This window comes from Perissodus microlepis, chromosome 8, assembly GCF_051167445.1.
Source record: "Perissodus microlepis isolate ML-2025 ecotype Zambia chromosome 8, ASM5116744v1, whole genome shotgun sequence".
NCBI classification, from domain to species: domain Eukaryota; kingdom Metazoa; phylum Chordata; class Actinopteri; order Cichliformes; family Cichlidae; genus Perissodus; species Perissodus microlepis.
In genome coordinates, this window is record NC_140468.1 from 29,373,117 (window position 1) to 29,396,343 (window position 23,227).

Here is a 23,227-nt window from a genome sequence, read left to right on the forward strand (position 1 = left end):
CTATAAACTGATATAAGAGATCATTTTGTGGGAGAATCGCAGTAAATCAGCAGTTATTGAGACAAGGCCAGCCACGTTCAAACACCTTTGTTCATCATTCTGATGCTCAGTTCTTCAGCAGGTCGTCTCTGCTTCCATCCCTGATTACATTGAGTTGCTGCCATGTGATTGGCTGATTAATGAGATGTTAAACAGGTATACTTAATGAAGTGGCAGAAATTGAAGCTCTGTGTCTCCATTCCAAAAATGAATGTGTGTAGGAAGAACAATAATATTTGCTCCCATTAAATCTTGTGAAAACATTGTTCCAGGATGCTCGTCATGCTGCAGAGGGAGAGATTTATACCAAACTGAACCAGAAGATCGATGAGTTCATCCAGCTAGCAGACTACGAATGGGGCATGGCCGAGTCTGACGGCCGCGCCTCAGGGTATCTCATGGACCTGATCAACTTCCTACGATCTACCTTCCAGGTGTTCACACACCTCCCGGTGAGTGTGAGCCGCCTCCAACCTCTACACGTTAGCTCAGCACCTCTGTCTGGGAGCTGTGGAACATGAACAGTGTGGGGTTGTGTTGTTGTTGTCCTTTCTGTTCACACACTAGCTGTGTGGCGTGCTGTGAGGTTGATCTTTTGTTGATAATACGAACGCATGATTATTTTTGTTTGTTTTTTTTCCTTCCCTGACTTCCCACCATCACTCTGTTGTTTTTTACGCCCTCATAGCATTTCTATCAGATTGTAGGTGCTGTCTGAAAAAGGTTTATACTGTGGATATTACGTGGAGCTATGTACATGTTGCAGTGCTGATTTCTGCATGATGTGCTGTTACTGGCTTGTGCAATGTTTTTGCAAACTGACATCATCTCCAACCCAACGGAGCACATTAGATAGCAAAGTGTAAAGGACTTGATCAGAAACTGTTATTTGAGCTCACAGCCTGATTGGTCTGTTGGCTGTACCTGCCCTTCTCACCTGCATGTGCGACTATTTCTCCTTATTATCTCCTGCTGTGTCTCCATCCACACCTTCTGTAATGCACAGCTTTGTAACTGAATTGTTTTACTCCTTGATTAATTTGACATATCCAGCATGCAAGATATCTCTAGCTGAACTTACCTCCTCCTGTCCATTTATTGTTGCCACATTTCTTTTCCTGTCCTTTCCCTCTTTCCCTCTCCTTCTTCCATTTTTGGTTGGTTTGGGGGTTCTCTGCTCAGAATAACAACAATGATCATGCATCAATGTCGGTGAGTATCCCTGCCTGGATTTATAACACTTTGCTGCTAAGCTACAGGCAGAATGGCGATACAATGCATGCTAATGTTTGCCTTCAGAAGTCCCACAACTCTAAGCTTGTGGTTCTGCCATAGACTGAATATAAAAGATTGATGTAGCCACCATGACATCACCTATGAGGTATTCCCATTGTGAGCATTTTGTTTCCATTTTAGCTCTTTGAAACTGGATATTACAGGATAGGCAGACCTTACTGTGGTACAGGGGGACACTGCAGGCTAACTGGCTAAAGACTTGACAAGTCTGCAACTCAGCACTTTTGCTTTGGCTTCACTTTTCAGACATGAAAGCTATCTTTAATATACAATCTGGAACTGTTGCTAATGAAAACATTCACAGACCATAATTACATTCAAACTTGAGCAACAGATACTTTTATCTGCGGGAGACCAAGGATGAAGTAACATCCACTGCATATGAAAGCTAAGGCCAGAATACTGCAATTCAACTCACCTTTATTTATACAGCACCAAATCACAACAGCAGATGCCTCAAGATGCTTTACTGTAAAGTAAAGACCCTGCAATCAGTCTTTACCTTGGCAACAATGGAAGGGAAACACTCCCTTTAACAGGAAGAAACCTCCAGCAGGACCAGGCTCAGGGAGGGGCAGCACAGCCGGTTGGGGTTAGGGGAGGAAGCACAAAGACAGAGCCAGACATTTATAATAACTAATAATTAAATGAAGAGCGATGTGTAAATGCATAGTGAGTGAAAAAGGTGACTGAAGAAGAAGAAAAACGACATCATGGAAATCCCAGTTTTTTCATGCAGTCAAATTGTTTCTGTGTGTTTCTTGACTCCGTTTGCTTTTGAAGCCTAGGTTTCATTTTTATCTCTGCTGTTGAATGTTGAATGTCCTGTTAGCTTTATAAACAGTGGCACAGTGGTTAGCACTGTTGCCTCACACCAAGAAGGTCCTGAGTTTGACTCCACATCCTGGCCAGGGCCTTTCTGTGTGGAGTTTGTTTATTCTAGTTTTATTTTATTGTCTATTATTCTTAATTTTTTTTGTTTTACTATTATTTAGTTTTCATTATTGTTTAATACCTGTTTTATATTTTCTTGCTGTCTGGAAATAACTTTGGTCAACTATGTTGTGTTTTTTAAACTGCTCTAAAAATAGAGTTGTAATGGTTGGAAATAGGCGTAGAGTCCACTGGGATCTGAGTGCAGGGTGGATATTACCTTCTGTATGGATGCCTGTTTAGAGGAAAGTAGGAAATTAAGAACAACCAAGGTCTCTGCAGCTGTCTGTGAGTTTGTCAGCAAGGGAGCATAATTCAGGCCCATCTGTAAGGTGTAAAAATGTTGTGTTCTGGCCTCACTTTCAGTGCTACAGTAAACTACATGTAACTCTGAACTTGATGCCAGTCACTGCTAACCAGGAACACCAGCTGACTGGTGTTTATATAGTGAACCTGGAAACTTCTTTGAGGCCACACCTAGCAGCTACACTCGGCACACTTTACATAAATAAAACTTCTAAACTCCAGGGAATAGATTGTTTTTGTCTATGTTTTATACTAGCTGTACTATACTTTATGGATCAATTCAAAGTTCGTTCAAAGTTGCATTTCTAACACTTGAAGGAGATTTAACATGAAGCACTTCCAATTTGTTCAAGGTGCCTATGTGAAACAAAATCCAGGTACCAGATATTCAAATCAAATCCAAAACAAAAAATCAAATTTATTTATGTAGCACATTTAAAGACAGAAGTACACCAAAGTGCTTTCCAGTAAAACCATGATACAGATAAAAATCACAATATAAAATATAAATTACAGATATAAAATAATTACATAATCTAAATGCAGAGCCAGATGTAAATTATCCTAATTAGCCTCGAATGCCAGGTTAAACAAGTACGTTTTTAGACGTGATTTAAAAGATTCAATAGAATCTGATGTTGCACTAAGAGCAGTTGGCCCGATGATCTTAGTGCTCTCTTAGGGCTATGCAGACAGAGGAGATCAGCTAAGTAATCAGGTGCCATATTATTTAGGATTTTATAAGTAAACAATAAAATTTTAAAAGCAATTCGATATTTAATAGGAAGCCAGTTGGCTAGAACAGGGGTGATGGAATCATACTTTCTAGTGCCGGTCAAGAGACGTGCTGCGGCATTTTGGACCAACTGCAATCGCTGGAGGAGGGAAGATTGGAGGCCCAAGTAAAGAGAATTACAATAATCCAGTCTTCAAGTGATGAATGCATGAATGAGTTTCTCTAGATCTTTGTGTGGTATATAAGGTTTAGCCTTAGAAATTTGGCGTAGTTGGTGAAAGCTGGTTTTTACCACAGTAGAAACCTGTTTATCTAGTTTGAAGGAGCTATCCATGAAAACTCCAAGATTCCTAACAGCTTCAGTGAGGTGACTAGCAACAGGCCCGAGTGTGCCAGTCAGTTGTCCCAGAGGCATATTTCTATCAAAAACAATAATTTCTGTCTTCTTTTCATTTAAAGTAAGAGAGTTACGTGATAACCAGTCTTTGACATCCCTCAAACAATCAAACAGAGGATGTAGTGAAGATGAAACATCCCCAGTCAGGTGGAGGTAGATTTGAATATCATCAGCATAGCAGTGAAAAGAGACATGTTTTTCAAAAATGGAGCCCAAGGGCAACATGTACAGAGAAAACAACACAGGACCCAGCACCGAGCCCTGTGGCACACCACAGCGAAAAAGGGCAGAAGAAGAGGAATATTTTCCCATCATGACAGAGAACGACCTCTCAGAGAAATATGATTTAAACCATGAGAGAACGTTTCCTTTAAGGCCTACTACTTGTTCCAACCTTGCCAAAAGAATATCATGGTCAACCGTGTCAAAGGTGACGTCAGATCTAATAGAACTAAGACCGCAGAGCGCCCAGAGTCAGCAATGAGAAGGAGGTCATTGAAAACTCTTAGTAGGGCAGTTTCGGTGCTGTGACGCGGTCTAAATCCAGACTGGAATTTATCACTTATACCGTTTATCTCTAAATGGGTCTGTAGTTGCTGAAGCACTATTTTCTCTAACATTTTTGACATGAAAGGGAGTTTAGAAATCAGATCGAGTGTTATGATCAAGGCTGCTTTTCTTGATAACAGGTTGCACGACTGCATGTTTAAAGACAGTCGGAACACAGCCAGATAACAGTGATGAGTTCATTAAAAAATAAGATAAGGACCCGATTGTATTCAATGCATCCTTAATGATACGAGAGGGAATAATGTCATGCAAAGAAGCTTGATTTACTGCCGGAGAATGTGGGGCCCTTAACACTGAGATTTTATCTATAAAATGACATTTTTTGCAGAGAGCCGGGGAGGCACCCATCGAAACATCAGAGCAGGGATTAACCACTGAGTTAAAGATTTTAAACAGAAGTTGAGTATTGTGACTATTAGTTGCAATGATGTTTGACAAAAAATAAGTTTTTGCCAATTTGGCAGCCTTCTGAAATTTAGACCGGCTCATATGCAGAATGTCAAGGGACACCTGAAGTTGATCTTTTTTCCATCTCCTCTCAGCTCGATGACATTCACGCCTAAGAGAGAGGTTTTACGGCGTTTAGTCTTTACTGGAGCCACAGTGTCCAAAGTAGAAGAGCATTTAGAAATGAAAGAGTTGACTACGCCATCAACCAAGAGAGGTGCATTACTGATGTCATCGTAACAGACAGAGTTAGCAAAGGCCGCAGAGAAATGGACAACAACCTCAGGATTAATCATACGCAATAGGCACAGTGGACCCTCAGAGTTCAGTTCCATATTGTATAACTGAACATCAAACATAACTGGGAAATGGTCCGAAATCCCAGCATCATTAATGTCCGTGATGCAAATATCCAGTCCATACGACAATACCAAGTCCAGCGTATGGCCTTTTATGTGGGTTGATTTTCTCACCCACTGAGTGAGATTAAAAGAGTCAATAAGTGCAAGGAAGTCCTTAGCCAATAGGTCCGCCTCACAGCATATATGAATGTTAAAATCACCAGAAATAAGAACACGATCATAATTTAAAAAGATAAATCCTAAAAGATTAGCAAATTCACGGATAAAGTCCTTGTTGTGCTTCGGACATCGATACACCACCGCACAGAGGGTCCGGGGGATGCTGGACAGCTCCAGTAGTTGTACTTCGAAGCTGGATTACGAGGCAGGAGGCAGTTGCCGCACACGGAGTTTACTTCTAAAAACCGAGGCTAGTCCTCCACCCCTGCCCGTGGTCCTAGGAGAGTTAAAGAAAGCACAATCCAGTGGAAGAAGTTCTGAAAAGGAAGAGGACTCACCGGGGCGAATCCAAGTCTCTGTTAAGAACAGGACGTCCAGCCTTGACGAGAGAACAAAGTCGTTTACAACGAAGGACTTGTTCACCAGTGACCTAGTGTTTAGCAGAGCCATTCGGAGCTCTGCTAAACATTACATTGATGCTACTAGGAGCACGTCCCAGCCGGCGAAGATTGCTGTGATCCACACCTCCTCCAGAGACCCGCTTCCAGCTCCATACAGGGCACTCAACTGGTAAGACCGAGTGGGCTTGCTGGCCAGCATAGCAGATCCATCGATGACGACACAGTCTAAAAGTATACTGGGAGGGCCGCAAGATGTCCATGATGGAGTGGTAATTAATCACTTCATGTGCTATTCACATATATTGTAAAAGATATTGTGAAATGCACTATTTTATACAGTTAACAACTTACTATCGATGTTCATTTATTGTAAACTTTACATTTATATCCCCTCCGTGAATCACTACCTAATCGTGGTGGAGTTGCTCGTGTGTCCCAGGGATCCCAGGGCTTTTTATCCGATGGTACATTCTCCCTACAAATTGGTCCTGGGTGTGGGACCAGTCAAGAGCGATTCAGAAGACTCTTATCAGTACAACATCAAGGGACATGGGACCACCCTCCTTCTCGGAGTCCCTGGGTGAGGAGCTTGAGATACTCCACCCGGGGACTCTCTCCACATGAGCAGCACGACAACAACAGTGAGACCTGGTAGGGCGTGATTGGGAGAAACGGCCTCTCCCACCTAGGGCTGGGCCATATCATACCGTTCATGGTAATACCGGTATAATGTTAGGCAATGATGAGAAAATGAAATATTGCTTTAGAATATGGGTAAAACGCGCATGCGCAGTGCCTTTGTTTTCATACGCACATGGCAGAAAAAGCATGGCGGCGATGGAGAATGAGGAGAGCGAAAGCGGATCGTTGAGTGAAACGGATGAACCAGAACTGGTTTGTAAAAATGCTGCAACTTCAGTGGTGTGGAACTGGTTTAGCTTTCGTCCGTCAGATACACACCAAAGCACTATTTTTGGTAGCAAGCGGGCCGTCGTTATTACTGAACCGATTTTATGTAGTACATAAAATCTGTAAAAAAATGTTTCAGTACGACTTTGCTAAGCTATGAAGCCGCACCGCTTGATGGATTGTCGGAGCATTACAGCTATCGTAGGCGGAGCCTCGCGGAGTGATACGTACTGTGCTTCAACATAATATTACCGTACTGTGTGTGTATAACCTCTTAAGTTTTGTGGATATTATACATGGTTATGCTGAGGATATGTCGGCCAGTTTCCACTGGAAATGCCTTTTGGTTAAACTGTCAGCAAAGAATTTGCATTTGCACTGTTAAATTTTTATATAACTTTAATGCACATAAAAAACAGCTGCTTGTTTAAGTGAAAATACACTGATGGGTTTTTTTTGCACTAATAAAGTTGTGGAGTTGTAAAGTATTTTGTCTCACGTCAATTATATCGTCAGTTATATCGTTATCGCAAATTTTCAAATATATGCCGTGATAAATATTTTTGGCCATATTGCCCTGCCCTAGTCCCACCTTAACCCGAGCGGTGTTCTGTTAGTTGACATAACGAATACCATATTCGAACATAAGGGTGCCCATAAGTGCACGTGGCATCAGGACACCCTATGCCAGCGGTCCCCAACCTTTTTTGTGCCACGGACCGGTTTATGTCCGACAATATTTTCATGGACCGGCCTTTGAGGTGTCACAGATAAATACAACAAAATAAAACTAGTACGGGTACCAAAAAAAAGATGATTCATAACACAACACCCATGGAAACAGAGTTAACAATAAAAATGATAAAAAAAAATAACGCTAAAAACCCTGAAAACCATGAGTTTCACACCCGAGCCTCAACTCTCGCGGCACGGTACCAAACGACTCACGGACCGGTACCGGTCTGTGGCCCGGGGGTTGCGGACTGCTGCCCTAGGCAACAGGTTGATAATCCACTTGGTAATCAGATTATCATATCTGCGGCCGTATGTTCTGGACACTCGGATAAAGAGAGGGACTGAGCTGTCAACTGATTGCCCAGGGTGTACTGGGAACGTCTAGCAGAGGCCCCAGTCTGCAAGATGGTCAACTCTTGCCTCCTTCAAAGCTTCAACAGCATTCTAAGGAGGACTGGGGAACATGTTCAGCGCCTCCAGCTGAGGCTGCACTTCACTGAGCTGTGGCTGCAAGCTGGTCGGTGCCTGTCGTGGTAAACCCCAAACCAGCTGGTGCACACCAGAGGTGAAGGGAGCCATCAGGCCAAAGACGGATTCCTATCAGGCTTGGTTAGCCTGTGGCTGAAGTAAAAACAGGTGTCGGAGTTCAGTGAGGCCATGGAAAAATATTTGTAGATTGCCTTGAAGCGATTCTGGCAAACTGTCAGGCAACTCAGGAGGGGAAAGCGGTGCTCTACCTACACTGTGTATACTGCAAGTGGAGTGCTGCTGATTACAACTGAGGACATTGTTGAGTAGTGGAAGGAAAACTTTGAAGGCCTCTTTAATTCCACTGACACGTCTTCCATAGTGGAAGCAGGGGGATGGCTCATACATCACCGATAATTAGAACACTGAGGCAGTTAAACAACTCCTTGGTGCCACGGCCCCTCGGGGGGCTGAGGTTAGCCCTGAGATTCTGAAGGCTCTGGATGTTGTAGGGCTGTCTTGGTTAAAACGCCTCTACAGTGTTGCATGGAAATCTGGGGCAGTACCTGGATTGGCAGACTGGGGTGGTGGTTGCCAATTTGAACAAGGGGTACCAGAGGGTGCTCCAACTCTATGGGGGCTCACACTCGTCAGCCTCCCTGGGAAAGTCTATCCCAGGGTGCTGGAAAGGAGAGTCTGTTAGTCAAACCTCAGATTCAGGAGGAACAATGCCGTTTTTATCTGGACCATGTCCCTCAGAGTATTCTCTGGGAGAGGCATCGGGGGTATAAGGTGTCTGACCCGTTGTACAACCATTGCAAGAGCTTAGTTCACTGTGCTGGAAATAAGTCAGACTCGACCGCCAGTCCGTGGTGAAAAGACAGGAGAGTATAAAAGTGAAGTTCTCGATTTAACGATCGATCTTTGTCCCTATCCTCACCTATGGTCACAAGCTCTGGGTAGTGCCTGAGGCTAAATCCACACTAATGCGTTTTCGTTTGAAAATGCATTGTTTTCTCTCCGTTTTGGCCTCCCGTCCACACTGAGACAGAGTTTTCACTCATGGGCAGCGTTTTCAAAACGCTCTCGAAAACGCATACATTTGAAAACGGTGCTTTCGCGTCACAGTGTGGACAGCGAAAATGCAGACTTTCTAAAACGATGACGCATGTTAGTTATATGATGCAGTCATGTGACCAATTAAACTAAGATAGCGAAGGGCATTACACAGCAGTTGTTTTGTTTGCTCTCAATTTTGACAGTCTGTACATGCTCCAGATAGCTTCCAGATAGATTTCACAAATGCGCAGGACTGGAACGTAAGCGTTTTCGGCTGTTTCAATGTGCACATGCAATTCTGTGAAAACGACTGAAAACACTAGTGTGGACGCGGAGCGTTTTCAGACGAAAACGCCGTTTTTAAATCTTTCCGAGCCAGTGTGGACGTAGCCTGAAATAACAAGATTGTGGACACAAGCAGCTTTCTTCGAAGGGTGGCTGGCTTCTCACTCAGAGATGGGGTCAGGAGCTCGGCAATTCGGGAGGGGCTCAGAGTAGAGTTGCTACTCCTCCGCATCGAAAGGAGACAGTTGATGTGGTTCAGGCATCTGCTTAAGCTGCTAGAGCCCCCTGTGACCAGGTCCCGGATAATTGGAAGAAAATATATATATATGTATATTAGGGGTGCAACGATACTCGTGTCGATATTGAACCGTTCGATACAGCGCTTTCGGTTCGGTACGCATATGTATCAAACAATACAACATTTTTCATTTATTTTATCAACTTTTCTTCTGACGATGCTGTCTGTGTTGAGAGCTCAGTGGATCTGTGTTCGACTACTCCGCCTAGGCTGCACTGTCGAGTGCAGATCCACTGAGCACAGCGCAAGCTAGCGAGACAGAAGCTAAGCTCATTGCAACATGGCAACTGCCTGAACGCTACCCGAAACTGAACCTCCCCCACCCTCATTCAGATCTGGCCTTTGGAACTATTTTGGTTTTCATGTGACGTATGACCCTGATGGTAAGCGCGTCATGGACAAAAGTAAAACAGTATGTCGGATGTGCCACGCAATGCTCAATTGGTGGGAACTAGTGCGTTAGCGCAGTTAGCTCGTTAACGTGTTGACGCCGTCCAGCCCCACGCACGGGGCGATCCGCGGTAACTTGTTAACGGAGATTTGCGGCATTATGGCGTTAACGTCATTTTAACGAGATTAACGCTGACAGCACTAGTGGGAACACAACGAATATGACTGCACATTTACTCCGACATCATCCTAGTGCAAAGACAAGTGGAAGCAGACAAAAACAACAAGCACGCATGCTACAAACTTTACCCGAGTCATTTAGACAGCCGTTAGCACAGGATTCTCCTCATGGGGACCTGATATGTTTAATATGCTGCTGAGAATATAGCCCAGAAGAAGCGTATAGTATAGCTTTTATTTTGGAAAGAGACATTTCTCTGTAATAAACTCTCTTTTCCAAAGATGAGTGATTTTTCCATCAGATAGATTTATTATTTTTATTACTTTGTTGTTTCAGCGACATTAAATTTAAAAACTGTACTTTTGAGTTAAAATATATATTTATAATTTTAATAAATGACAAATTAAAAAACATTTTTTTGTATCGAAAAAATATCGAACCGTGACACCAAAGTATCGAATCGAACCAAACCGTGAATTTTGTGTATCGTTGCACCCCTAATGTGTGTGTGTGTGTGTGTGTGTGTGTGTGTGTGTGTATACAGGGAGTGCAGAATTATTAGGCAAATGAGTATTTTGTCCACTTCATCCTCTTCATGCATGTTGTCTTACTCCAAGCTGTATAGGCTCGAAAGCCTACTACCAATTAAGCATATTAGGTGATGTGCATCTCTGTAATGAGAAGGGGTGTGGTCTAATGACATCAACACCCTATATCAGGTGTGCATAATTATTAGGCAACGTCCTTTCCTTTGGCAAAATGGGTCAAAAGAAGGACTTGACGGGCTCAGAAAAGTCAAAAATAGTGAGATATCTTGCAGAGGGATGCAGCAGTCTCAAAATTGCAAAGCTTCTGAAGCGTGATCATCGAACAATCAAGCGTTTCATTCAAAATAGTCAACAGGGTCGCAAGAAGCGTGTGGAAAAACCAAGGCGCAAAATAACTGCCCATGAACTGAGAAAAGTCAAGCGTGCAGCTGCCAAGATGCCACTTGCCACCAGTTTGGCCATATTTCAGAGCTGCAACATCACTGGAGTGCCCAAAAGCACAAGGTGTGCAATACTCAGAGACATGGCCAAGGTAAGAAAGGCTGAAAGACGACCACCACTGAACAAGACACACAAGCTGAAACGTCAAGACTGGGCCAAGAAATATCTCAAGACTGGTTTTTCTAAGGTTTTATGGACTGATGAAATGAGAGTGAGTCTTGATGGGCCAGATGGATGGGCCCGTGGCTGGATTGGTAAAGGGCAGAGAGCTCCAGTCCGACTCAGACGCCAGCAAGGTGGAGGTGGAGTACTGGTTTGGGCTGGTATCATCAAAGATGAGCTTGTGGGGCCTTTTCGGGTTGAGGATGGAGTCAAGCTCAACTCCCAGTCCTACTGCCAGTTTCTGGAAGACACCTTCTTCAAGCAGTGGTACAGGAAGAAGTCTGCATCCTTCAAGAAAAACATGATTTTCATGCAGGACAATGCTCCATCACACGCGTCCAAGTACTCCACAGCGTGGCTGGCAAGAAAGGGTATAAAAGAAGAAAAACTAATGACATGGCCTCCTTGTTCACCTGATCTGAACCCCATTGAGAACCTGTGGTCCATCATCAAATGTGAGATTTACAAGGAGGGAAAACAGTACACCTCTCTGAACAGTGTCTGGGAGGCTGTGGTTGCTGCTGCACGCAATGTTGATGGTGAACAGATCAAAACACTGACAGAATCCATGGATGGCAGGCTTTTGAGTGTCCTTGCAAAGAAAGGTGGCTATATTGGTCGCTGATTTCTTTTTGTTTTGTTTTTGAATGTCAGAAATGTATATTTGTGAATGTGGAGATGTTATATTGGTTTCACTGGTAAAAATAAATAATTGAAATGGGTATATATTTGTTTTTTGTTAAGTTGCCTAATAATTATGCACAGTAATAGTCACCTGCACACACAGATATCCCCCTAAAATAGCTAAAACTAAAAACAAACTAAAAACTACTTCCAAAAACATTCAGCTTTGATATTAATGAGTTTTTTGGGTTCATTGAGAACATGGTTGTTGTTCAATAATAAAATTATTCCTCAAAAATACAACTTGCCTAATAATTCTGCACTCCCTGTGTGTGTATGTATGTGTATGTGTGTGTGTGTGTATATATATATATGTGTGTGTGTGTGTGTGTGTGTATATATATGTGTGTGTGTGTGTGTGTGTGTGTGTGTGTGTGTGTGTGTGTGTGTATATATATATATGTATATATGTGTATATATATATATATATATGTATATATATATATATGTATATGTATATATATATATATATATATATATATATATATGTATATGTATATGTATATGTATATATATATATATATATGTATATGTATATGTATATGTATATGTATATATATATATATATATGTATATATATATATGTATATGTATATGTATATATATATATATATATGTATATATATATATATGTATATGTATATGTATATATATATATATATGTATATATATATATATATGTATATATATATATATATGTATATATATGTATATATATATATATATGTATATATATATATATATATATATATATGTATATATATATATATATATATATATATGTATATATATATATATATATATATATATATATGTATATATATATATATATATATATATATATATATGTATATGTATATATATATATGTATATGTATATACATATATATATATGTATATATATATATGTATATGTATATGTATATATATATATATATATGTATATATATATATGTATATGTATATGTATATATATATATATATATGTATATATATATATATGTATATGTATATGTATATATATATATATATGTATATATATATATATATATGTATATATATATATATATGTATATATATATATATATATATATATATATGTATATATATATATATATATATATATATATATATATATATATATATATGTATATGTATATATATATATGTATATGTATATATATATATATATATATATATATATATATATGTGTATATATATATATATACATGTATATATATGTATATATATATATATATATATATATATATATATACATGTATATATATGTATATATATATGTATATACATATATATATATATGTATATATATATGTATGTGTATATATATATATGTGTGTGTATATATATATATATGTGTATATGTATATGTATGTGTATATATATATATGTGTGTGTATATATATATATATGTGTATATGTATATGTATATGTATATATATATAAGTCACCATCAAGTGCAAGATCTGCCAAGGAGGTGCTCTGTCCCCACTGCTGTTCTGCATAGGCCTGAATCCTCTCAGTGAGATCATTGACAAGACTGGCTACAGATACTGACCACCTCCTGTACATGGATGACATCAAGCTGTATGCCAAGAGTGAACGAGACATCGATTCACTGATCCATCCTGACCACCAGGATTTACAGCAATGACATCGGAATGTCGTTTGGTTTCAGGTGTAGTTGGATGATAACAAAGAGAGGGAAGGCCATCCATTCATGTCCTGCAGCTCAAACACACTTGAGTTATGCAGCAGAGCAAGACACACCAGCAAGTCCATCAAGAATGGGTCCGTAAAAACATATTCAAGGTTTGGGCCTCAAGTCCAATCAGGTTGATATGCTGATAAAGACTCACTGGTAGTTATCACAAATGTTTGATTGCAGAGTGGCACAACCAGTTATTACTTTCTGGGGTAATTCCCAGAATTACACAGGGAGAGGCCGGTTTGAATAGCTTCTTTCCCTTAGTTAATGGCTACTAATTATTTAATAATATTACAACTGCATCTTGGATTTACTTGGTTCATCTCTGTTCATTGTTAAAATTAGTTTGATGATCTGAAACATCGTGTGTGTGACAAATGTGTGACAAGTGTGTTCATTTAACTTTGTCATGTTTACATAACCTGTAAACATTTCAATAAATCATTGCACTTTTTCCATTTTTTTAGCAAATACAGAACATAGTGGTGACTCAAGACTTTTGCACAGTACTATATTTATACCTGTTCATGAAGAATTTGAGACAACACTAACATGGAATTATCCCTTGCCCTTCTTGCTCTTTATTCCCCATTTCTGTATTACTCCTATATCCTCTTTTCACATACCCTCCTCCTCCTTCTTCTCTTTCAACTTTTTACCCTGTTTATCTCAATCTGTTATTATTCACCTTCTTTTTCCCATCCTGGCCTTCCTACATATTTTTAAAACTCAAATACTGCCCGTTCTCTCTTTATAAAATGTTCACCCCATCAAATGACTTCATTCTGTCGCTTTCCCCTCCTCTCATCCTCATCCTCTACCAACTCTGTCCCCATCCTAATCTTTCCATCCTTCATCTCTCCTCTTGCTTCTTGTCTGTGCCTTCCTTCTCCCTGAATCTCTCCCTGTGCAGGGAAAAGTGGCCCAGACAGCTTGTATGTCAGCCTGCAAGCATCTGTCCACATCACTGATGCAGATGCTGTTGGACACGGAACTCAAACAGATCAGTATGGGGGCCATTCAGCAGTTCAACTTAGATGTTATTCAGTGTGAATGTGAGTATAAAGAATTGTAATGTTGAAACATTTGTTTTCTTTTAATATAGATAAGATACAATAACATTCTATTGAAACTAAGAAAAATACTGAAATGCAAAGACATTTAATGTAATATCATCTTATCACTTGTCAGATGATGATTCTTACAAACACTGTTGGGTGTAATGTGTTCCAAAGTAACACATTACTGTAATCACAAGACATTTTCAGCAACATGGTAATGTAACGCAATATTGTACTAAATTCAGTAGTGACATTACAGTTGCAATTATGTTGTTAATCACATTACAGAGGTTTTGTAGTTACCTGCACGTCAGGTGGATCAAAGGAAAACAAGCAAATGCACCTTCTTCTTTGTGTGCACTCACACATGCATGCAGGAGCAGTCTGCAGCTTTTGAGGAGTGGATGTATGGAAATGATTACAGCGACCAGAGTGTGATGGTGAAGTGAAAACTACTTCCGCTGCAGAAACAAGAGCATAATACTAATAACAAAACCTCTGCACAGACAGCATGGAGGCTGCATCTTCATTAGGACAGAGATATGTGTTTATATTGTTAACTGGTAGTTATGTGACAGTAGGGCTGTTCGATATAACGATATATATCGGATGACGATATAAAAACGTTTGATGGTCACTGTAGTGGCTATATTAATTTCTTAAGGTTCTCTCTTTCTCTTATATTTAATATAACCACACTATGGACGGACAAGCGCCTGTTTTTATGCGTTGTCGTTAGCAACAACGACGGTAACAGCATCGCGTGTCCGCTTGTTTATGTTCCACATAAACCTGTCACAATAAAGCTCAAGATCCTGTTGAGACCTTTCAAAATAAACTGAATCACGTGAAAGAGCAGATTATTTATGGATGAGAAGTAAAAAAGAGAAGCCAGGTGCTAAAAAACAAACCTTAGACTCAAACGTTAGAACAGGCTTTTCCCCGCAGCACGCCGTGGAATAAATACTCACAAAGAAAACGGCGCCGTTACAACTTATGTCTAAAAATGTATCGTTTCATACATCGGTTAAAACACTGGACTCCAGCTACATGATGCCCAGCTGGAAACACTTCACGCAAGTCGAGCTGCCCGAGATTCACAGACTTTACAGAAAATGTTACATTTTTGTGATTTATATCGTTATCGGACGATAGAATTCTAATATCGGGATATGAGATTCTGGTCATATCGCACAGCCCTATGTGACAGCGCGTTTCAATTAAATTTACAGAGTAACATGAAAGTAATTTAATGAGTACTATAATGAATTACTGCATTACGTTTAAGGACAGTGACGTTGTGTAATGCTTTACAAAGCAGCATGGACTTGCAGTAATGCCTGTTTTGCTTACACAGATAGATAGATAGTCCCCTGTGCGGCCTAAAATACCTCGATGACTAAAGTTCAGCCATTTCACATTGCTATTTGTAAAACAGTTTACATGAATGTTTATATAAACGATACATTGGTTTCAGTAAAACAAATCACCCAGAGTGTAATATAACATTTCAGTTCTGCTCTTGTGTGATACTGCTGGTGTGAGTTCTTCCAAAGAAGTGCAGAATCTTTGTGCTGATCAGCATGTGTTGCCTCCACTGGTTCACATAGAAATGTTTCATTTACAACAAAAATGATTCTTATTTCTTGCATAACTAAATAGTTTTTTTCTGATCCAGCATTTAGCTGAATGACCACAGACCTCCAAATGTCCAGTGTGTGCTTGTATAGTAAGAAACAGACCTGAAACTCCAGCTTTGAGTCGACTGTTTTGTGACGTTGTCTTTGTAACTTCTCAGTGTTTGCCAGCTCAGAACCAGTGCCTGGGTTTCAAGGAGACACTCTTCAGCTGGCCTTCATTGATCTACGACAGGTAAACTTTTATCACTAAGCCTTAAACCAGAAACAGCTCAAACGCAAAGACAAAGGAAAAGAATTGGGGCAATGCATGTTGGGTAGGCATGGTGGAGAGAAATGCAGATGGACAGATGTTGGTGGATTTTACAAAAAGGATGGAAATGACCACGGTGAACATGTATTTAAAAAGAGGGAGGAACATCGAATGATGAATAAGGGTGGAGGAAGGTGAACACCGGGGGACTACGTCTTATACAGAAGGTAAAATCTGAAAGTGAGAGGAGACTGAATGTGGTGGCAGTGGAGTCTGTGGGAGGATTTTGTAAATCAAAAAGAGGAAGTGAGTGAAGACAGAGGCAAAGATTCAGTGGAGAAAGCTGAAGAAGGGAGAACGTTGCAAAGAGTTCAAGGAGGAGCTGAGAGAAAGTACAGCTGAAACGGCGAGGCGAACTGCCAAGAAGGTGTTTGGTAGCAGAGAGGAAAGAGACTTGGTAGTAGAACGAGCAGTTACAGAAATTGTTTAAAGGAAGAAGTTAAGAATAAGTAGGTTAGTCAGGGAGATGTAGAAAGTATACAGGAGTACTGGGAGGCTAGACAACGATGAAGCCTTATAATGAGTTGTATGTGAGTTGGGACTCTAAAGAAATTGTCAGCATCGAGCTAGAAAGGATGTGCAGCAGGTTAGTGATTAAAGACAGGGGTGGAAATTTACTGTCAAGTAAAGAAAGTGTGTTGAGAAGATGTAGGGAGAGAGAGAGGACAGATGGAGGAGTGTCAGTGAATCAGGAAGTCCAGAGGATTAGGAAGTAGGAAGTGAAGGCAGCTTTGAAGAGGAGAAATGTGATTGGCCCAGATGACATCCCTGTGGAGGTATGGAGATGTCTAGGAATGAGGACGGAGGACTTTTTAACCAGATAGTTTAACACGATCTTGGAGAGTGAGAGGATGTCTGAGGAGTGGAGAAGGACTGTACTGATACTGATGAGAATAAAGGTGATGTGATGATGCTAGGTTAGAGAGAGAGGCGAGTATCAGTGAGCAGCAGTAGTCATGCTGGGAAAAAGCACCAACACGGTGTTGCTTATGTATATGAAGCATATGTTTGTTAAATACTTGAAGAAAGAGATGAAGTACATTTTCTACTAGTTATGTAGACTGTGTGTGACGGGTACATTGCTAATCTTCTAGTTACTCTAACTGTTGGTTACCTGAACATAAAAGCACGATAAAATACACAAAGATGGCACTATGGTACAGTGGTTACTGTACTGTGGGTTCTAACCTGCAGTATGATGGAGCATGTTCTCCCAGCTACTACAGCTTCCTCCCATACTGCACAGATGTACTTGTAGGGTTAACTGGTAATTCTAAACTGGCTGTCGATGTTAGCTCTGTGATAGACCGGCCACCCATCTAAGGCACCCTGTGTCTGCTCGTAGTAGCTTACAGGCATAAAACACAAAGCTGTTCTTAGGGATTACCTTTATCCCCCATTACCTTCATTTTTTCAAACATGATAGGTTACTGTCATGATGACACTGCCCCCCATCCACAGGGTAACGGGTCAGGTGTCCCTGAGGGTAGCTGGTGCCTGCCTGGATCTGTTCTTGAGCACAGCTTAGTTTCCTGCCCCTCATTTGACAAGATGTGTCCATCTTCCTTTTTATACAGGCTGCTTGGTTAATCCTAGCCTGAGGTGACAGGGTTAGGAGGCGCCCACAGGCTGGGGTTACACGGAGGTCATCCTTTTACTTTTTTGGGGCATTAGCTGCTTTTTAGATCATTATCCTATCACCGTCAGAGGGAACCAAAGTCAAAAGTGTGTGTGTGTGTGTGTGTGTGTGTGTGTGTGTGTGTGTGTGTGTGTGTGTGTGTGTGTGTGTGTGTGTTCAAGAAGGCACACTTGCTGGAACGATTTCTTTTTGTCTGCACAGCCTTCTTGCTATGAACGGGCAAATTATTAACAAGCCAGGTTATCTAAACCAAACTAAGAGAGGATGATGGGCTGAGACTTTGCCGTCTGTCAGGTGTTATCAGCAATAGAATCACAGACATCAGGCTAACAAACTAAGTGCTGTGCCAAACATGCTGCTGGTGAAGTTTAAATAAGTTGTTGCCATGGATTCAGTGATGGTGGTGTGGAGTGCTGCTAACACCAGTCCAAACTCTCCCGTAGATGTTCAGGTGAATTGAGATATGGGGACTGTCATAGCATAAGATTCATATGGTTCTCATTCTCTGAAGCGTTTCTGTTGGTTTTTAGTGACCCTTCTTCCAAAGGGGAAAAGATGACCCAAACCAAATGAGCTAAACCCCCGGACCTCCTTCACTGTCTGAAGGGTCAGACCTGCACCGCGTTACGTGCCCTTGAATGCAGTCAAGGGTGATGATTTTGACCACATCTCTGTAGCAGATTGTCTAAACATTTCTATCTAACATTTAAATTTACGATAATCAGCTACACTGCAGTGGGGAATACATTTCACTGCAGGACATTTTTACACTAGTATTTCTGTAAACAGTGTTTTCAGCTGATTCCTCTGCTGTTATCTTCTTCAGTGGCATCTGCCTAAAACAATACACAGCAGCTACCTAAACTTTATTCCCTCAGTTATTTTGTTAACAGTGTTGCATCCTCACTGTGTACGAGTCTGACTGTGGCAGCGAGAGTACTGACAGGAAGTAGGAGACACTTCTCCCATATTAGCTTCTCTTCGCTGGCTTCCTGATAATTCTCAAAATCCAGAAGGAGAATTTCAAATTCTGTCTCTTCCCCACATTTGTCTTTGGTCCTCTGCTCTCCTTCATCTCTTCCCTCACCCCCAGGTGAGCCTGGTTCTGCTGCAGGTTTCTTCTTGTTAAATGGAGTTTTTCCTTCCTACAGTTGCCAAGTGTTTGCTCACAGGGGGTTGAGTGATTTGGGGGGGTTTCCTCTCTAAAATTGCAGGTCTTTACCATACAATATAAATTGCCGTGAGGCAGCAGCTGTTGTGATTTGCAATATATAAATTAAGTAGAACTGAATTGAAAATACTTGTCATGTTAAAGGAAAAATACCCATTCTTATCATTTGACTTGATTTCAGTCTTTAGGTTTTAATGAAAGCACAGGAACCATCCACAGGCAAACTGTGTGCACACAGCTGTTCAAACCAGTGGTCAAAGTCAAGGAGTCGGGATCCTGTTCACAACAGACCTTAAAAACATAAAGTAGAGGTTTTGAGTCCTGTAATGGAGGGCTCAGATAGCAAACTGTGGCTTCTCAGAACTCGTTACTTGGTTCCAGGTGAGAATAATGGTATTGCTGCTAAGCCTCACTCTGTAAGTTGGAGTCTGTCAGTCAGTAGAATAATGCTGTTATCACTAAGCTGTTCTTTCACTGTTCTTTTTCAACATGACCGAAATACCCAGCTGTTTCACCCTGTGACATTAGCATACACTGTGTGTCTGTGTGGGGCAGGGGAGTCATCTCCATCTGGTTAAACAGAGGTCATGGTGGGGTCATTTAAAATGTTCACACTTAACATCATGAAGAAGTCTTCTTACTCCTTTCTTCTCTCTCCAACCCTTAATCGACTGTATCTGTCAGAGTGGTGCAGCGACCCAGGACACGCAGTCCTCAATAGTAAAGGGTGGTGCTTGATGCTGTTTGGTTAAACTTGGAGAAAACTACTCACTGCAATCAAAAGGAAAAAGCAAAAGCAAAAGAGAGAAGAGAAAAGGGGGAAATGGGGGAGAGATGTTTTGCCTAATTATACCAGAGAAAGAGCTGCAAGTTGCTAGAATGCAGTTATAGAGGTTTATATGATATTTTCTAGTCTTCACCGCAGGTCACAACACAATTAGTAACACTCGTTCATTCATACATGCAGTGCTTTTACCACTGAAGCATCATGACTTACAGGTTTAATATGTTGGACTGTAACATGCAGACTGTGCGAGTCAGGGAAGGAGCCTCTATAGAAACACGACAGTCGTGTAGCCAAAAACATTAGCCAGCTAGAAACGGTTAAATCCTACTGCATGTTTCCTTTCACAGAAAAAATATGTTGGTCTCTGACTTTTAGTAACAATTCTGATGAGGTGTACGTCAGCCAACAACAAAAGGCTGTGCTGTACCACTGGACCTGTTTTCAGCACATTAGATTCAAGACTTGAATATAAATGCAAGTTGCATTATCACAGCAAGAAAATCAGTAAACAGTTGGTGTTGTGTGTCAGACTGTGACTGTAGACTAAACAACAGTGTAATCTGCAATAACCAACACTTATTAGCACAAGTTGTCTAGCAGTATAAAATAGTAACATACTTTGATTTATACCTTTTACTATCTGTAATTATGTAACACTAGCTTCATGATTTAATGTTGGCTGGTAAAATGAGTCGGGTTTCTGCACTCAGCTAAAATGAACTGTAAGAGAAACGCCTCTCTGAATTACGTAATTATTGGAAAAGTTAGTCGATGCACCTGTCATACATGCCAACCCTCCCGATTTTTCCGGGAGAATCCCAAATTTCAGTGCTCCTCCCGAAAATCTCCCGGAGCCACCATTCTCCTGAATTTCTCCCGATTTTCCACCCGGACAACAAAATTGAAAAACCATATCCCAGAATTCATAGGGCCCAGCCAATACCAGTTTCCAACAATGGCGGCAGCCACTTAGTTTTAATATTACTCTTATTACTCTTTGTGAGTCACAAAATACACTTTTAACACATTTTCAGGTGAGAATGTAGCTGTGTAAACCTCAAATATCTGAGCCGGCGAGAACAGCGAACTCCCAGCACATCGTTCTCAAACCCCCCGCAGTCTTTGGCTACTCGGGTTAAACATGATATATAAGTCACTTAAATAACTTACACATGTTGTTGTTTGGCCTTTTCCAGTGTTTTATTTCTTCGTGAGTAAATCGGTTTGGCTGAGATTAAAGTTATTACATTAGATTAAATAAAACGTTATTAATCCATCGGGAGGGTTCCTCCGGGGTTTTCACACAGCTGAATAAACGTCAAACAGAAAACTGATTAAACAAAGTGTGAGCCGGTCGAGACTTTATGCCAGCGTCTGGTTATATTTTAGACAGCAAGGAGCAGACGGCAGAGTTTCACTCCCCCGAGAGAGCTCGTGACGTAATTCTGAAGGCTAGACCGTCACAGTCGCTCACTTCTGACCTATCCGGCTTTCGGAGGACCCGCCCACTTAGACCGCGAAGGCCGGGTCCTCGGGTGGATGCAGCCTCTGAATTTGGACACCCCCCACTGTTTCCGGCCAGCCAATAATAACGGTGTCATTTAACTTATTTTATCTGATAAATCAACACTGTAAAATTCAAGTTTTTTGTATATATATATATATATATATATATATATATATATGTGTATATGTATCCCCCCCCCCAGAAGCCCCCTTGAATGTGTCCCTAATTCTGAGGTCTCAAGGTTGGCAAGTGTGGCATCTGTTGCTGTTGAAATTCTCCCTCGTCCATCTTCACGTGCACTCTGGGTTCCCTGAGGATACACTGAATACGTTTCTGTGTGTCTTGTAGCTCCTGGACCTCTTCATGGTGTGGGACTGGTCAACTTACTTGGCAGACTATGGCCAGCCAACATCCAAATACCTGAGAGTAAATCCAGCCACTGCCCTGGCTCTGCTGGAAAAGTAAGTACATGGGCTGAGGACATCCTGCCGAGTGTTAAGGTGTTCCACCCAGTAGAAGACGTAACAGTGAAAATTCATATTTGAGCCCCCCCATAAGGGGGACACTTTCTGCAGCCAGCTTTAATTTAGGCTCCTGTTTTGCCTGGAGCACAATTCCCATATTTCAGGGTTAAAGGTTAAAGCACACTCACCTAGCTTTCACTCTGTGGGTCACCCTGCAGGATGTATATAGGACGTTTCAGAGGGGATGCTGATTGCTGAAGATGCCAGCCAATAAGCAACGACCTGCGATGGGTTCAAAAAATCTAAATACATTTTGTCTTGTTCTATGTCTGTTACATATTATTATATGTATGCTTTATAACTGAGAGTTATGATGAAGAAAGGCTATTCAAGTCATTTATTTTGAAATTTTTCATGAGGAGTGCACTAATGTTTGGTACGATTGATTTATGGTCATTTATGATTTTGAGATTTTAGCCATAAATAACTCTTGTACATAACATAGCTCGGTTTCCCAGCCCTGCCTGTTTTTGCTTCTCTTACTGTTAATGTTCTTTGTTTCTCCTCTTCTTCTGCTGCTGCTCAGAGTCTACAGGGGGTACGTGCAGCTTCCTCACTGCTTCATTCTCTGCATGCATGTTTCAAATCATAGCAACCCCTGTGTGTGTGTGCGTGTGTGAGTGCGTGTGTGTGAGTGTGTGTGTGTGCGCGTCCCTTGGCTTCAACACATTCTCACCTGTGTGTATCATTCGTCGTTTGACAAAGAAAGCTGTAAATGTTCTTTGTTGAATCTTCACATTATGTCACATGTGAGATTTCACTGGTTATCTGAAGAACGTTTGTTAGTATCGTTTTATTATATTGTAACCATGATCTACACTAACTAAATAGTGGCAATAATAATAATAATAATAGGAAAGATTTCGTGGTGAGTTTACTCATCATGGACATGATTAATCTTGATCATCATTAGTCTTGAGCTGTTATGTTTTCAGGGGGGAGTGATTGTACAGCACACAGATTATATGATGATAAAACACAGAATTGAGTTTATTGTGGATTTTCTCTGATCCTAGTAAAACCACAGACCCTGCTCCCTCCCTGTGCAGTGG

General features: G+C 40.8%; 1 protein-coding gene across 4 annotated transcripts in view; it reads left to right on the forward strand.

Annotated features, from left to right (window-relative positions):
- The window catches only part of exoc6 (exocyst complex component 6), a 64,943-nt gene that overhangs the window by 34,478 nt on the left and 7,238 nt on the right, over positions 1-23,227 (forward strand). The window contains exons 19-24 of one of the 4 annotated variants that reach the window (XM_084938543.1): positions 312-491; positions 1,222-1,251; positions 14,450-14,591; positions 16,396-16,469; positions 22,000-22,112; positions 22,702-22,713. In XM_084938543.1, coding sequence (XP_084794669.1) covers positions 312-491; positions 1,222-1,251; positions 14,450-14,591; positions 16,396-16,469; positions 22,000-22,112; positions 22,702-22,713 — 551 coding nt within the window. The remainder of the gene's footprint in view (positions 1-311; positions 492-1,221; positions 1,252-14,449; positions 14,592-16,395; positions 16,470-21,999; positions 22,113-22,701; positions 22,714-23,227) is intronic. The other 3 variants (XM_084938544.1, XM_084938545.1, XM_084938546.1) reach the window with 3 other exon arrangements.